The sequence below is a fragment of the Phocoena phocoena genome, chromosome 10 (genome assembly GCF_963924675.1).
Source record: "Phocoena phocoena chromosome 10, mPhoPho1.1, whole genome shotgun sequence".
Lineage (NCBI taxonomy): Eukaryota > Metazoa > Chordata > Mammalia > Artiodactyla > Phocoenidae > Phocoena > Phocoena phocoena.
The window spans coordinates 30,545,218-30,563,542 of NC_089228.1; the positions used below are offsets into that span (position 1 = coordinate 30,545,218).

At 39.0% G+C, this 18,325-nt stretch overlaps 1 protein-coding gene across 2 annotated transcripts in view; it reads left to right on the forward strand.

Moving 5' to 3' along the window:
- Nucleotides 1–18,325, forward strand: part of CFAP20DC (CFAP20 domain containing) — a 268,258-nt gene that overhangs the window by 123,282 nt on the left and 126,651 nt on the right. Inside the window, exon 7 of one of the 2 annotated variants that reach the window (XM_065885868.1) lies at nt 9,290–9,450. The exons of the other annotated variant lie outside the window; for it this stretch is intronic. Within the exon in view, the coding sequence (XP_065741940.1) occupies nt 9,290–9,450 (161 nt within the window). The remainder of the gene's footprint in view (nt 1–9,289; nt 9,451–18,325) is intronic. 2 annotated transcript variants of the gene reach the window in all.

Genomic DNA, 18,325 nt, shown 5'->3' on the forward strand with positions numbered 1-18,325 from the left:
CATAAAATTCCCAGAAGAAAACATAGTACCCTCATTGACATTGTTCTTAGTGATGTTTTTGTGGAACTGACTCCAAAGGCAAGGGAAACAAAAGCAAAAATAAACAAATGGAACTACATCAAGCTAACAAGCTTCTGCACAGCAAAGGAAATCGTCATCGAAATAAAAGGCACCCTACTGAACAGGAGGAGTTATTTGCAAATCATATATCCAGTAAGTGGTTAATATCCAAAATACATAAAGAATACAGACAAGGGACTTCCCTGGTGTTGCAGTGGTTAAGAATCCGCCTGCCAGTGCAGGGGACACAGGTTCGATCCCTGGTCCAGGAAGATCCCACATACCATGGAGCATCTAAGCCTGTGTGCCACAGTACTGAGCCTGTACTCTGGAGCCCACAGCCACAACTACTGAGCCCACACACCCTAGAGCCCGTGTGCCACAACTACTGAGCCTGCATGCTGCAATTACTGAAGCCTGCATGCCTAGAGCCTGTGCTCTGCAACAAGAGAAGCCACCACAAGGGAAAGCCCACACAGCACAATGAAGAAACAACACAGCCAAAAAAAAAAAAAAAAAAAGAATACAGACAACAAAAACAAACCTGACTAAAAAATGGGCGGAGGGTCTGAATAAACATTTTTCCAAAGAAGACATACAGATGGCCAACAGGCACATGAAAAGATGTTCACTAATTATTAGGGAAATGCAAATCAAAACAACAATGAGATATCACCTCAGATCTCTAAGATTGACTGCTATCAAAAAGACAAGAAATAACAAATGCTGGAAAGGATGTGGAGAAAAAGGAACCCTCATACACTGTTGGTGGGACTGTAAATCAGTGAAGCCACTATGGAGAACAGCATGGAGAGTCCTCAAATAATTAAGAAGAGAACTACCATATGATCCAGATATTTCACTTCTGGGTACTTATCTGAAGAAAACAAAAACGTTAAGATGTATGCACCCCTATGTTCATTGCAGCATTATTTACAATAGCCAAGATATGGAAACAGCCTAAGTGTCTATTGATGGATGAATAAATAAAGATGTTGTGGTATATAAACACAGTGGAATTCTACTCAGCCACAAAAAAAGAACAAAATCTTGCAACAACTGGATGAACCTTGAAGGTATTATGCTAAGTGAAATAAGTCAGATGGAGAAAGACAAATACTGTATGATTTCACTTATATGGGGAATCTAAAAAAACAAAACAAATGAGCAAACAAAATAAAACAAAAATAAACTCCTAGTTACAGAGATCAGATTGGTAATTACCAGAAGGGAAGAGTTTGGGGGAGTGGGCAAAATGGGTGAAGGGGGTCAACTCTGTGGTGAAGGGGGTAACTAGACTTGTGGTAGTGATCACTTTATAGTGTATACAGATGTCAAATTATAATGTGGTGCCCTTGAAACATATCTTTTTTTTTAAATAAACTATAACAATATTAACACAGCTATCATGTTAAAAAAAAAAAAAAAAAAGAACTGTCAGCCCTAGGTACTGCTATAGGCAGGGATAAAGGGTATGGCTAAAAACAGGTAGATTGGTTAGAATTCTGTATCGGTTGCTATAGGACCCCAGATCCCCTCTCCAACTCCATATAACCATGCAACAGGACCTTTATCCTCTAGAGACACTAAATAGAGTGCCTGAACTCAGGTACATCGAATATATGGTAGATAGACACCAAAACTAATAGGAAGAAGTAAATAGATAAGTTAGGAATAGATACATGTTTTTCTCAGAGTTAAGAAAATATATTGCATCTATAAAATAATAATTTTTCCTGCTTTACTCCAGTAAACATTTTATTGAAGTATATTATATTATGAACTTTTATATACATATAGAAACATTTATAAATTGTAGGCATACAGCATGAGGAATTACCATAAAGTGAGCACATTTGTTAACCACCACCCAGATCAAGAAATAGAACATTATAAGCAGCCTAGAAGCCCTCTTTATGTCCCATCCCAATCATAGTCATCTTCCTTCTTCTGAGAGGTAACTCTGTCCTTACCTCTAACACCACATATTAATTTTACCTATTTTTGAACTTTATATAAATGGAATCATATGGTACATACTCTTCCATAAATACATTCTTCCCAGTACACATAGAGATTCATTTATGTTGGTGCTGATCTTCAGTACTGTATAGTATGCCATTGTATGTATATTCCACAATCAATTTTTCCATTTTAGGCTATTTCCAATAGTGCTGCTTGATTCATTCTACATTTCTCTTGGAGCATCTATGTAGGCATTTCTTTGGCTATTTAGTAAGGAGCTGAATGAATACATACTTTAACATGCTTAATTTCAGTTATTATTTTTTTGATTCTAGAATTTTATTACATTCTTTTTTATAGTTTCCATTCCTCAACTGAAATCCTTTATTTTGTTATCTAATTCCTGAAATATATTAATCGGAGTTATTTTTAAAGGCCATGGCTCATAATTCCAATACGTGACTCTCCTGTGGGTCTGTTTCTATTGCCTGTTTTAGTCTTGGTGTTGTCTCCTGGTGTGCCTGGTAAGTTTCAAGTGAATGCTGCACACTTGAAATCAAAAACTATAGAGTTATTTTTAGACTTTGTCTTGTATTGTCTTCCTCTGGAGATGTAAAACCAAAAATATAAAATAAAAAGGAAGACGTTCAAAAAACTGAAAATAGGATGGAAATGTTAAGAATATTAGTAGTACAAGAGGTTAACCATCAGAGTAATAGGATTCCAAACTGAGAGACTAGAGAAAACAGAAATGATGAAATATAAGATTTCCCAAAATTGAAGGCCAGATATTTTCAGTAGACATAACTCATCAAAAAAAAGACTCACTATTGTATAATTTCAGAACAGGAGGGAAAAAAAAAAAAGATCCTTTAAGCTTCCAGGATTTTTTAAAATACATACAGTGGTTATATACAAAGGGTTACAAATTAAAATGATGTCTGACTTTATACAGCAATCTTAAATGGTAGAAGACCTTGAAACTATATCTTCAGAAGCCAAAGGGAAATTATTTAGAAAAATTATTATTTAGAATTCTACACCCATCCAGTCTATCAATTAAATAAGTATAGAATGAAGATATTAGCAGACATGCAAGGTCTCAAAAATTTATTTACATCCTTTCTCAGAAAAGATCCAGAAGACATTCTCCACAAAAATTAAGGAATAAATCAAGAAAAAGGCATATAGGGGACCCTATAAGAAACAGAAGATTTCATCCAATAGAAAAGCAAAGCAAATTTTCAGAATTATGGTTAAAGGAATTCAAGGCATGACACTTACAAAACACATGGAGAGAACAGTCAGTCCATATTTTCGCAGAAAAAAATGGGGCTTCCAGGAGGAAAGTCTTCAGGAAAAGAATGTATCTGATAGAGTATGGTGTGTTTGAACAAAATCAATTGTGATTTTACAGTGCTGATGGGGAGTTTGGGAAGAATTATTGTTAGGAATGTAGCAAAACCCATGACAAAACAAAACAGTGATCAACTACAAGGGGAAAAAAATGCACAAGAAAAGATATGTAATCATAGTATATCATGTGGCTAAGATATGCACAACATTTTTTTAACATGTTTATTGGAGTATAATTGCTTTACAATGGTGTGTTAGTTTCTGCTGTATAACAGAGTGAATCAGCTCTACATATACATATATCTCCATATCTCCTCCCTCCTGCGTATCCCTCCCACCCTCCCTATCCCACCCCTCTAGGTGGTCACAAGCACTGAGCTGATCTCCCTGTGCTATGCAGCTGCTTCCCACTAGCTATCTCTTTTACACTTGGTAGTGTATATAATGTCCTTGCTACTCTCTCACTTTGTCCCAGCTTACCCTTACCCCTCCCCGTGTCCTCAAGTCCACATTCTACGCCTGCATCTTTATTCCTGTCCTGCCCCGAGGTTCTTCAGAACCTTTTTTTTTTTTTAGGTTCCATATATATGTGTTAGCATACGGTATTTGTTTTCCACTTTCTGACTTACTTCACTCTGTATGACAGGCTCTAGGTCCACCCACCTCACTACAAATAACTCAATTTCGTTCCTTTTTATGGATGAGTAATATTCCATTGTATATATGTGCCACATTTTCTTTATCTATTCATCTGTCGATGGACGCTTAGGTTGCTTCCATGTCAAAAAGACAACCCTCAGAATGGGAGAAAATATTTGCAAACAAAGCAATTTATAAAGGATTAATCTCCAAAATATACAAGCAGCTCATGCAGCTCAATATCAAAAACACAAACAACCTAATCCAAAAATGGGCAGAAGACCTAAATAGACATTTCTCCAAAGAATATATACAGATTGCCAACAAACACATGAAAGGATGCTCAGCATCACTACTCATTAGAGAAATGCAAATCAGAACTACAATGAGGTATCACCTCACACCAGTCAGAATGGCCATCATCAAAAAATCCACAACACTTTTTTAAACAGATTTATTTTTTAGAGAATTTTTAGATTCACAGCCAAATTGAGTGGAAAGGACAGAGGGTTTCCACGTGCTCCTTGTTCCCACGCGTGCAGTCTCCCCATCTATGACAACCCATACCAGAGTGGTACATTCCTTACACTTGAACCTACACTGACACATCATTGTCACCCAATGTCCATAGTTTACATTAGGGTTCACTCAGTGTTGTACATTCTGTGGGTTTTGACAAATGAATAATGACATGTATCCACAATTATAGCATCATACAGAATAGTTTCATTGCCCTAAAAGTCTTCTGTGCTCTACCTGTTCATCCTTCCCTCCCCATTAGTGCCTGGCAACCATTGATCTTTGTACTGTCTCCATAGTTTTGGCTTTTCCAGAATGTCACATAGTTGGAATCATGTAGCATGTAGCTTTCAGAATGACTTTTTCACTTAGTAATATACATTTAAGGTTCCTGCATGTCTCTTCATAGTTTTATAACCCATTTCATTTTAGTGCTGAATAATATTCCATTGTCTGGATGTACCACAGTTTACTTATCCATTCATCTCCTGAAGGATATATTGGTTGCTTCCACATTTTGGCAATTATAAATAAAACTGCTGTAAATATTCTTGTGTAGGTTTTCAGTATGGACATAAATTTTCAACTCATTTGGGTCAATACCAAGGAGCACGTTGCTGGTTCATATGTTAAGAGTATGTTTAGTTTTGTAAGAAACTGGCAAACTGTCTTCCAAAGCAGCTATAACATTTTGTATTCCACCAGAAATGAATGAGAGTCCCTGTTGTTCCACATCCTTGCCCGCATTTGGTGTTGTCAGTGTTTTGGATTACTGCCACTCTAAGATGTACAATGGCATGATTTTTTTACACAGTCTTAATAATTAAAACACTGAATAATAACTTATCCCCAAATTATGTAAAATCATGTTTGGGGGATGTGGGGAAGAAAGAGAGGAGAGGAGGTATTATAGTGGTTTAATAATGCTGAATTTTCTTTTTCCAAAATAGGAAATCAGAGATATCATCTAAAACTATTAAGTGCAGAAATGGCAATATAAAGCTACCATTTATAAATACGGAAGTAAATACCAGAAGATTTAGCACATATAAATGAAAGGCTTGGAAATAGTTGCCTCTGCATTGCAGGACTGGTGGATGTGTGAGGTGGGAGGGCAGCAGTTAGGGCATGATGGTATGATGTTTTTTTTCTCATAATTTTATAGTACTACTTGAATTTTTTAAAATATATTTATTTATTTATTTTTGGCTGCATTGGGTCTCCGTTGCTGCGCATGGGCTTTTCTCTAGTTGTGGAGAGTGGGGGCTACTCTTCGTTGCGGTGCGTGGGCTTCTCATTGCAGTGGCTTCTGTTGTTGCGGAGCACGGGCTCTAGGCGCGCCGGCTTCAGTAGTTGTGGCACACGGGCCCAGTAGTTGTGGCTCGCGGGCTCTAGAGCACAGGCTCAGTAGTTGTGGCGCACGGGCTTAGTTGCTTCACGGCATGTGGAATCTTCCCGGACCAGGGCTCGGACCCATGTCCCCTGCATAGGCAGGCAGATTCTTAACCACTGCACCACCAGGGAAGTCCCGTACTACCTGAATTTTTGAACAATATATGTGTATTTTGTTTGATAAGTAGATTTTAAGTGAATGGATTATCTATAAATATTCCCAAAGAACAAGAATTGGCGTAATTTCTTTCATGTTTTCAGAAGGCCTGAAAAGAAGCCTTATGAATGTGGCATCTCAGATCACCTGAAAGGCTCTGAACAGACTTGGGGAAGTATGCTGTGCTTCAGGGTACTGTGGAGTATAACCCCATTTATCTGCCAGTATTTAACCTTATACAAATACTGACCCTATCTCTGTGCTTCAGTTTCCTCATTAGTAACATGAGGATAATAATTGTTCCCTTGTTAGATAACTACTATTACTATAGTCTCAGTGAAAGTATAATGTATGTAAATCAAGTACATCTTGGAGAACTTAAATTGATATTGTAGAGCCTAAAGATTTCGATTAATATTTCCACAGTCTATTGCTTTGATCATGTACTAAGTTTGTGGTTTTGTTTGAGCTTTGAATACCTCTGTGCTTTGTTTGCTCAATAATTACTGTAAGGTTGTGGTAAAGATACAATCAAATACAAAATATATATGAAAAGACAAAAGCTATAATATAGTGTGTAGATGCTAAACATTCGTTTGCCTTCTACACATCAGGCACTGGGATGAGCACAGCCCCTGCTTCAAGGAGCTCAGGGTCTCACAGGGAAACTTACATGTATGTGTAATTTATAGTACCTGGTGGAAGTTTGTCTAATGGGCTTGACAGACAGTGAGGGAAGAGGCTGGAGCACTGACCATTTACTGGAGAGAGCCACTTGGTGGGGCGCTTGGATTTCACAGATCTGTCAGGTTAAGAAAAACTTGAAGACTAGCATAGTAATGACACCTTTTGAATTTGCCAAATCAGTGCGTTAAAACAAGCAAACAAATAAGAAAAGCTTCAGTTATTCTGATTGTTTCACTAAATGCAAGGACATTTACACATACACACGTGAGAAGTTCTAAATTTCAGAACAAAGTCTCACATTTTCACCACAGACCAGTGAATATGACTTCGTGGATCAGTATCTATCTATATACCAGTGTCTGGTCTATAGTTACCTAGAGAAATAAACTTTCCAAGCTGCCTGCTAAAATAAAAACCAAAACTTTCCAAGTTATGAAAGTGGACGATGAGAAGATAAAGCATTTCAGGCAGAAGAAAGAGCATATATATATATAAAGGCCTGGCATTATGAAAGGTTCCAATGTGTTCAAGGAACGGGGAGTTCAGTATGGTACATGGCAGAGGTGGGGGGTATGGTGTAATATAATATTGCATTATTAGGCTTCATACTTTGGGTGACATAAAAATGTAGAACAGGCTCCTGTCCTCAGAGTTCACTGTATAATTATAGACAATAGAAAAGTTAACAATATAAGAGTTCATTCTGAAGACAGATAAAAAAGGACAAAGGATTACACAGTATGGGGCAAACTGAGTGTCCGTGGTCAAGGAGGTTGGCAGCAGAAGTAATAATCGTGATGATGATGATGATAGAAGCAGTGGCTGTTATAAGCACTTTACATATATGAAGTTAGATTAGATTAATATTTATAACAACTCTACAAGACGGATAGTATTACTATCCCCATTTTATAGATAGGGAAACAGAGGCACAGAGAAGTCAGGATATGTGCCCAGTGTCACATAACTGCTAAGTAGTAGAGGCAGGATTTAAACCCTGGCAGTCGGACTCTAGAATTTACACTCCTAATTACTACAGCACACTGCCTCTCATGGAAGGATAGAAAAGAGGGAAATTTTTTTAAAGGAAATATACAAGAGGTGTCATGTGATAAGAATTCGAGGATTTGGTAAGTGGCTGTGTTGAGGGTATCTGTATTACAATAAGTGATGAATGTCCCTTTGTCTTTCTTACTGAAAGAGAGGGGTCATTCTATTCTGCAGAAACAGATTACTCAGTCGTAGTGTTGAGACTTTTATCCAAGGAAACTTTTTTTACGTGTTTCTTACATTCCATTCTCAGGTTCAGTTTTAAAATATTATATTAAATGTGTACTTAAGCTCAGTACTATGTGGTCCTTGGCTTATTTAAACTGCTGCCATTTCACTCTAGGACCTCTCAAACTCACCTAAGCTAGGAAATGTTGCCTAATTCCCTTGCTGTTCTCTGTTACACAGTGGGATATAATAGAAAGTGAGTTATTGGAACCTAAAATGGCAATTAGCCAGTTTTTTAGTTGCCCAGAGGAATGACTTATGTTGGACAAGTAGTAAAGCATGCTGATTCAATTTAGTTTATTACTTTTATGGTTCCCAAGGGGACATAGACTGGCATTTGCACGACTGAATTATTGATTAACTCGTATCATTCTGCATTTTTTAAAAAACACAATATAAGTGTAGATAGATAAGAGAAAGACAAAGGAGAGAAAAGAGAATAGATGAGAGAAAAGAACGAGTAATGATCCATTAAGCATGAACTTACGCTATGCCAATGACAGTTTTACACATCTCCTGACTCCTCAGTCTCCCCAGTTGATTGTTCTCTCTAAAAGATCAGGACTGGGGAGTATGTGTTCTGTGTTTAGAAATGCAAGAAGAGAAGAATTAAAACTATGATTTAAGACTGAGAGTACTTTGAGGGCATAGACTAGATCTCCACTGTTTTTTTTGGGGGGGGGGGAATCTCCACATTTTTATCTCTAGCACATGAGCTGGCACCAGTAACCTGTCATAAATGTTTGATGAATTAATGAAGTAAGGGCTAGCTAATTGTTTGTTCAGTTATCTATTCATTTACTGTCTCTATACAGTAAACCTTTATTGGGTGTCTAGCAATGTGAAGAAAACCATCTGTTCAGAGGCCACAGAAAAAATTAGAAATACTGATGCCTTGCCTTGAGACTCATTGATCAGGAAAGGGCCCTAGAGATATCTAATCCAATGTCTTAATTACACAGATAAGGAAAACAAGGCCCATGGAAATGAGGCATCTTGTGCCAAGGGTACAGAAGGCGGAACTCGACGCCAAGCCTCTGACTGTCCTAGAAAGTGAACATTAAAATTATCATGCTCATTTTACAGATGAGAAAACCAAGCCTGTAAGGTTGAGTAACTCATCTGAAGTTATACTCTAAAATGTTTCAATTTAATTGATTTCATTTATGAGATATGTCCATTTCACAGAAATGGCTTACATTTGGGGAATGAATGGTAGTCTTTATCTTCAACTGGATATGGTGTTCCCTTTCCAACAGATGAACCTACAGACATCATTCCACGAAGCTGCCAACTAACGACAGATGTTCCACAAGTCACACAGCTGCTAAACATGACTAAACTCCGCCAGACTGAAATAAAATTTGAAGGTCATCCTCTAAGTTCAGCAGAATCAGGTATGTACTCAAGTATCTAAATTATAAGCATGTTTATTTGTAAGACCAAAAAGGGGTTGGGGGGTGGGGCGTGGAACAGCCTTGTGACAGTGCTTTATAGCTTGAGGTTAAATATTAAGTCACTTTAACATCAACTCAAGTCAGTGATGAGTCATTATTTTAAATTTCTCTTCTAGCAACTAAAATATCTTCTCGATTTTTACACGATAAGTCAAACATCCTGGGTTGTTCCTCTCTATTTCCTGTATGCTTCCACACCCTGCCAGTTATACCTCCCAAACGTCTCTCAGATCTGATCCTATTGCTACTTTCATTGTTCAGGTTCCCCACTGTCACTCACCTCACCCTCCCAGTTAATCTTCACATTGCTCTCAGATTTCTCTTTCTGATAATAGAAATAGAAATGTGATCGTGTCACTCTTTGATTAAAGACTTTTAATACCTTTCCCACTATCTTAAAGACAGAATGAAAAAACCCTTGGGAACTTACACAAAGCCAACCTCCTCTGTTCCAAACTTACTCCACAGTTTCATCTCCAGACCCTTTCTCTCATTTCCCATGTGTTAATTTCTGACCACTCTGGGCTTTCATATGTTTGTATTTTGGGATTACTGTTTCGTTGGCCTAAAATGGCTTCTTTGCCTTTCTGCCTGGAAAAAACTCCAATTCATCTTTCTAGATCCAACTCAAATGCTATGTCTTCTATTCTAACAAGCATTGTTCTCCTCTTTTGATGGCTTTTTGTTTTTTCTTTCTTCCTTTTTTTTTTTTTTTTGCAGTACTTTTTAATTAATATGTCTGCATTCCCCAATTAAGTGTGACTTCCTCCAAAATGGCACTGAACCTCATTCTTCTATATCCCTAGCATCTAACACAGTGCTTGCCATATATTAGGCAAGGGGCTGCAAACTCATATTACCACAGAAGCCAGTCAGAAAACATAAATGAGTAGAGTGGGCTGGATGCCTGGATCTTTGACCCAGAGAAACATTTTCTAATTCAACAGTGAGCCCTATTGGGAGTGGAGGGGGGCGGTTAGGGGAGAAGCATGAGATAGTGCTTCAAAGAAGTTGTTTTCTAGTATTAAAACAGTAATATTAACAGCTATGCAAATGATACAATACATGACAGTTGACGCTCAGCCTCTGTGAGAGAGCTGTAGGGAATGGTGAGAACTACAGCAAAGTGGATTCTCCTTTTCCGTCTAGAAGGGGCACCTGCAATTCAGTTCTAGCCAAGTTTTATCTTGCAAGAACATAGGCCCAGGCTTGCCAGATCTTTCATTCTTTTCAAGAGGACCTCAGTATCCCAGTGTTTATGATAACTCTCCCAATTTTAAAAGTATTGTCTAAACTCTAAAATTTTTTGAAAACACTCTGTGGGCCAAAGACAAAATATGCCAGGGCTGCCAGTTTTCTACCTTTATAATAGACACCCATAACTATTGACCAAATGAATGAATAGTACTTACAAATCAAGAAACCTGTTATTCAGGTGAGTGGTTCTCAACTTCCTATATGTTAGAATCACTTGGGATATTTAGAAAATCACTGATATAGAAAAGAAGGAGAGAAGATGGCAGAAGAGTAAGAGGTGGAGATCACCTTCCTCCCCACAAATATATCAGAAATACATCTACATGTGGAACAACTTCTACAGAACACCTACTGAATGCTGGCAGAAGACCTCAGACCTCCCAAAAGGCAAGAAACTCCCCATGTACCTGGGTAGGGCAAAAGAAAACAGAAAAAAACAGAGACAAAAGAATAGGGACGGGACCTGCACCAGTGGGAGGGAGCTGTGAAGGAGGAAAGGTTTCCACACACTAGGAAGCCCCTTCATGGGCAGAGACTGCGGGTGGCGGAGGGGGAAAGCTTTGGAGCTGCAGAGGAGAGCATAGCAACAGGGGTGCGGAAGGCAAAGCGGAGAGATTCCCGCACAGAGGATCGGTGCCGACTGGCACTCACCAGCCCGAGAGGCTTGTCTGCTCACCCATCGGGGTGGGTGGGGCTGGGAGCTGAGGCTCGGACTTCGGTCAGAGCGGTCAGAGCGCAGGGAGATGACTGGGGTTGGCTGCGTGAACACAGCTTGCAGGGGGTTACTGCAGCACGGCTAGCCGGGAGGGAGTCCAGGGAAGAGTCTGGACCTGATGAAGAGGCAAGAGACATTTTCTTCCCTCTTTGTTTCCTGGTGCGTGAGGAGAGGGGATTCAGAGCACTGCTTAAAGGAGCTCCAGAGACGGGCGCGAGCCACGGCTAACAGCACGGACCCCAGAGATGGGCATGAGACACTAAAGCTGCTGCTGCCGCCACCAAGAATCCTGTGTGCGAGCACAGGTCACTCTCCACACCCCCTTTCCGGGGAGCCTGTGCATCCCGCCACTGCCAGGGTCCCGGGATCCAGGGACAACTTCCCCACGAGAACGCACAGCATGCATCAGACTGGTGCAACGTGACGCTGGCCTCTGCCGCAGCAGGCTTGCCACAAACTCCATACCCCTCCCTCCCTGGTCTGGGTGAGCCAGAGCCCCCAAAGCAGCTGCTCCTTTAACCCCATCCTGTCTGGGTGAAGAACAGACGCCCTCAGGCGACCTACACGCAGAGGTGGGACCAAATCCAAAGCAGAACCCCGGGAGCTGTGCGAATAAAGAAGAGAAAGGGAAGTCTCTCCCAGCAGCCTCAGGAGCAGCGGATTAAATCTCCATAATCAACTTGATGTACCCTGCATCTGTGGAATACCTGAATGTACAACGAATCTTCCCAAATTGAGGAGGTGGACTTTGGGAGCAGCGATATATATATATTTTTTTCCCTTCTTCTCTTTTTCTGAGTGTGTATGTGTATGCTTCTGTGTGTGATTTTGTCTCTATAGCTTTGCTTTTACCATTTGTCCTAGGGTTCTGTCTGTCTGGATTTTTTTTTTTTTTTTTACTATAGTTTTTAGTGCTTATTATCATTGGTGGATTTGTTTTTGGTTTGGTTGCTCTCTTCTTTCCTTTTTTTTTTAAATTACTTTTTAGAAATTTTTATAATAATTTTTAAATTTAATAATGTTTTTTTATTTTATTTTACCTTCTTCTTTCTTTCTTTCTTTTTTTCTCCCTTTTATTCTAAGATGTGTGGATGACAGGCTCTTGGTTTTCCAGCCAGGTGTCAGGGCTGTGCCTCTGAGGTGGGAGACCCAAGTTCAGGGCACTGGTCCACAAGAGATATCCCAGCTCCACGTAATATCAAACAGCAAAAATCTCCCAGAGATCTCCATCTCAACGCCAAGACCCAGCTCCACTCAATGACCAGCAAGCTACAGTGCTGGACACCCTATGCCAAACAACTAGCAAGGCAGGAACACAACCCACCCATTAGCAGAGAGGCTGCCTAAAATCATAATAAGGCCACAGACACCCCAAAACACACCACCAGATGTGGACCTGCCCACTAGAAAGACAAGATCCAGCCTCATTCACCAGAACACAGGCACTAGTCCCCTCCACCAGGAAGCCTACACAACCCACTGAACCAACCTTACCACTGGGGGCAGACACCAAAAACAACGGGAACTACAAACCTGCAGCCTGTGTAAAGGAGACCCCAAACACAGTAAGGTAAGCAAAATGAGAAGACAAAGAAACACACAGCAGATGAAGGAGCAAGGTAAAAGCCCACCAGACCTAACAAATAAAGAGGAAATAGGCAGTTTACGTGAAAAAGAATTCAGAGTACTGAGAGTAAAGATGATCCAAAGTCTTGGAAATAGAGTGGAGAAAATATAAGAAACGTTTAACAAGGACCTAAAAGAACTAAAGAGCAAACAAACAGTGATGAACAACACAATACATGAAAGGTAAAATTATCTAGAAGGGATCAATAGCAGAATAACTGAGGCAGAAGAACGGATAAGTGACCTAGAAGATAAAATAGTGGAAATAACTACTGCAGAGAAGAATAAAGAAAAAAAAATGTAAAGAATTGAGGACAGTCTGAGAGACCTCTGGGACAACATTAAACGTACCAACATTAGCATTATAGGGGTCCCAGAAGAAGAAGAGAAAAAGAAAGGGACTGAGAAAATATTTCAAGAGATTATAGTTGAAAACTTCCCTAATATGGGAAAACAAATAGTTAATCAAGTCCAGGAAGCAGAGGGAGTCCCATACAGGATAAATCCAAGGGGAAAAACGCCAAGACACATATTAAACTATCAAAAATTAAATACAAAGAAAAAATATTAAAAGCAGCAAGGGAAAAACAACAAATAACATACAAGACAGTCCCCACAAGGTTACAGCTGATCTTGCAGCAGGAACTCTCCATGCCAGAAGGGAGTGGCAGGACATATTTAAGGTGATGAAGGGCAAAAACCTACAACCAAGATTTTGCTACCCAGCAAGGATCTCATTCAGACTTGGTGGAGAAATTAAAAGCTTTACAGACAAGCAAAAGCTGAGAGAATTCAGCACCACCAAACCAGCTTTACAACAAATGCTAAAGGAACTTCCCAAGGCAGGAAACACAAAAGAAGGAAAAGACCTACAATAACAAACCCCAAATAATTAAGAAAATGGTAATAGGAACATACATATCGATAACTACCTTAAATGTAAATGGATTAAATACTCCAACCAAAAGACATAGACTGGCTGAATGGAAACAAAAACAAGACCCGTATATATGCTGTCTACAAGAGACCCACTTCAGACCGTGGGACACATACAGACTGAAGTGAGGGGATGGAAAAAGATATTCCACATAAATGGAAGTCAAAGAAAACTGGAGTAGCAATTCTCATATCAGACAAAATAAGACTTTAAAACAAAGACTATTACAAGAAACAAAGGCGGACACTACATAATGATCAAGGGATCAATCCAAGAAGGAGATATAACAATTGTAAATATTTATGCATCCAACATAGGAGCACCTCAATATATAAGGCAAATGCTAAACAGCCATAAAAGGGGAAATCGACAGTAACACAATCATAGTAGGGGACTTTAACACCGCACTTTCACCAGTGGACATATCATGCAAAATGAAAATAAGGAAACACAAGCTTTCAATGACACGTTAAACAAGATGGACTTAATTGATATTTATAGGACATTCCATCCCAAAACAACAGAATACACATTGTTCTCAAGTGCTCATGGAACATTCCACAGGATAGATCTTATCTTGGGTCACAAATCAAGCCTGGGTAAATTTAAGAAAATTGAAATCCTACCAAGTATCTCCTCCAAGCACTATGCTATGAGACTAGATATCAATTACAGGAAAAAGACTAAAAAAAATACAAACACATGGAGGCTAAACAATACACTACTTAATGACCAAGAGATCACTGAAGAAATCAAAGAGGAAATCAAAAAATACCTAGAAACAAATGACAGTGAAAACACGACAACCCAAAACCTATGGGATACAGAAAAACAGTTCTAAGAGGGAAGTTTATAGCACTACAGTCCTACCTTAAGAAACAAGAAACATCTCAAATAAACAACCTAACCTTACACGTAAAACAATTAGAGAAAGAAGAACAAAAAAAACCCCGAGTTATTAGAAGAAATCATAAAGATCAGATCAGAAATAAATGAAAAAGAACTGAAGGAAACGACAGCAAAGATCAATAAAACTAAAAGCTGGTTCTTTGAGAAGATAAACAATTGATAAACCATTAGCAAGACTCATCAAGAAGAAAAAGAAGAAGAATCAAATCAATAGAATTAGAAATGAAAAAGGAGAAGTAACAACTGACACTGCAGAAATACAAAGGATCATGAGAGATTACTACAAGCAACTCTGTGCCAATAAAGTGGACAACCAGGAAGAAATGGACAAATTCTTAGGAGTGCACAACCTTCCAAGACTGAACCAGGAAGAAACAGAAAATATGAACAGACCAATCACAAGCACTGAAATTGAAACTATGATTAAAAATCTTACAACAAACAAAAGCCCGGGACCAGATGGCTTCACAGGCGAATTCTATCAAACATTTAGAGAAGAGCTAACACCCATCCTTCTCAAACTCTTACAAAATATAACAGAGGGAGGAACACTCCCAAACTCATTCAACGAGGCCACCATCACCCTGATACCAAAACCAGTCAAAGATGTCAGAAAGAAAGAAAACTACGGCCAGTATCACTGATGAACATAGATGCAAAAATCTTCAACAAAATACTTGCAAACAGAATCCAACCGCACATTAAAAGGATCATACACCATGATCAAGTGGAGTTTATCCCAGGAATGCAAGGATTCTTCAATATATGCAGATGAATCAGTGTGATACACCATATTAACAAATTGAAGGAGAAAAACCATATGATCATCCCAATAGATGCAGAAAAAGCTTTCGACAAAATTCAACACCCATTTATGATAAAAACCCTCCAGAAAGTAGGCATAGAGGGAGCTTACCTCAACCTAATAAAGGCCATATATGACAAACCCACAGCCAACATCTCGTCCTCAATGGTGAAAAACTGAAACCATTTCCACTAAGACCAGGAATAAGACAAGGTTGCCCACTCTCACCACTATTATTCAACATAGTTTTGGAAGTTTTAGCCACATTAATCAGAGAAGAAAAAGAAATAAAAGGAATCCAAATCAGAAAAGAAGAAGTAAAGCTGTCACTGTTTGCAGATGACTTGATGCTATACATAGAAAATCCTAAAGATGCTACCAGAAAACTTCTAGAGCTAATCAATGAATTTGGTAATGTAGCAGGATACAAAATTAATGCACAGAAATCTCTTGCATTCCTATACACTAATGATGAAAACTCTGAAAATGAAATTAAGAAAACACTCCCATTTACCTTTGCAACCAAAAGAATAAAATATCTCGGAATATGCCTACCTAAGGAGACAAAGGACCTGTATGCAGAAAATTATCAGACACTGATGAAAGAAATTAAAGATTATACAAGTAGATGGAGAGATATGCCATGTTCTTGGATTGGAAGAATCAACATTGTGAAAATGACTATATTACCCGAAGCAATCTACAGATTCCATGCAATCCCTATCAAACTACCACTGGCATTTTTCACAGAACCAGAACAAAAAATCTCACAATTTGTATGCAAACACAAAATACCCCGAATAGCCAAAGCAATCTTGAGAAAGAAAAACGGAGCTAGAGGAATCAGGCTCTACAATGTCACACTATACTACAAAGCTACAGTAATCAAGACGGTATGGTACTCGCACAAAAACAGAAATATAGATCAATGGAACAGGATAGAAAGCCCAGAGATAAACCCACGCACATATGGTCACCTTATCTTTGGTAAAGGAGGCAAGAATATACAGTGGAGAAAAGACAGCCTCTTCAATAAATGGTGCTAGGAAAACTGGACAGCTACATGTAAAAGAATGAAATTAGAGCACTCCCTAACACCATACACAAAAATAAACTCAAACTGGATTAAAGACCTAAATGTAAGGCCAGGCACTATTAAACTCTTAGAGGAAAACAGAGGCAGAACACTCCATGACATAAATCACAGCAAGATCCTTTCTGACCCACCTCCCAGAGAAATGGAAGTAAAAAGAAAAATAAATAAATGTGACCTAATGAAACGTAAAAGCTTTTCACAGCAAAGGAAACCATACACAAGACAAAAAGACAGCGCTCAGAATGGGAGAAAATATTTGCAAATGAAGCAACTGACAAAGGACTAATCTCCACAATTTACAAGCATGCAGCTCAATATCAAAAAAAGCAAACAATCCAATCCAAAAATGGGCAGAAAGCCTAAATAGACATTTCTCCAAAGAAGATATACAGATTGTCAACAAACACATGAAAGAATGCTCAACATCATTAATCATTAGAGAAATACAAATCAAAACTACAATGAGATATCATCTCACACCGGTCAGAATGATCATCATCAAAAAATATACAAACAGGGCTTCCCTGGTGGCGCAGTGGTTGAGAGTCCGCCTGCCGATGCAGGGGACGCAGGTTCGTGCCCCTGTCCGGGAAGATCCTACATGCCACGGAGTGGCTGGGCCTGTGAGCCATGGCCGCTGAGCCTTTGCGTCTGGAGCCTGCACGTCTGGAGCCTGTTCTCCGCAACGGGAGAGGCCACAACAATGAGAGGCCCGCGTATTGCAAACAAACAAGCAAAAAAATATATATGTGTGTGTGTGTGTGTATATATATATATATATATATATATATACACACACACACACACAAACAGTAAATACTGGAGAAAAGGGAAACCTCTTGCACTGTTGATGGGAATGTAAATTGATGCAGCCACTATGGAGAACAGTATGGAGGTTCCTTAAAAAACTAAAATAGAACTACCTTACAACCCATCAATCCCACTACTGAGCATATACCCTGAGAAAACCATAATTCAAAGAGAGTCGTGTACCACAATGTTCATTGCAGCTCTGTTTACAATAGCCAGGGCATGGAAGCAACCTAAGTGTCTATCAACACATGAATGGATAAAGAAGATGTGGCACATATATACAATGGAATATTACTCAGCCATAAAAAGAAACAAAATTGAGTTATTTGTAGTGAGGTGGATGGAACTAGAGTCTGTCATACAGAGTGAAGTAAGTCAGAAGGAGAAAAACTAATACCATATGCTAACACATATAAGTGGAATCAAAGAGAAAAAAAAATGGTCATGAAGAACCTAGGGGCAGGATGGGAATAAAGACGCAGACCTACTAGAGAATGGACTTCAGGATATGGGGAGGCAGAAGGGTAAGCTGGGACAAAGTGAGAGAATGGCATGGACATATATACACTACCAAATTTAAAATAGATAGCTGGTGGGAAGCAGCCTCATAGCACAGGGAGATCAGGTCGGTGCTTTGTGACCACCTAGAGGGGTGGG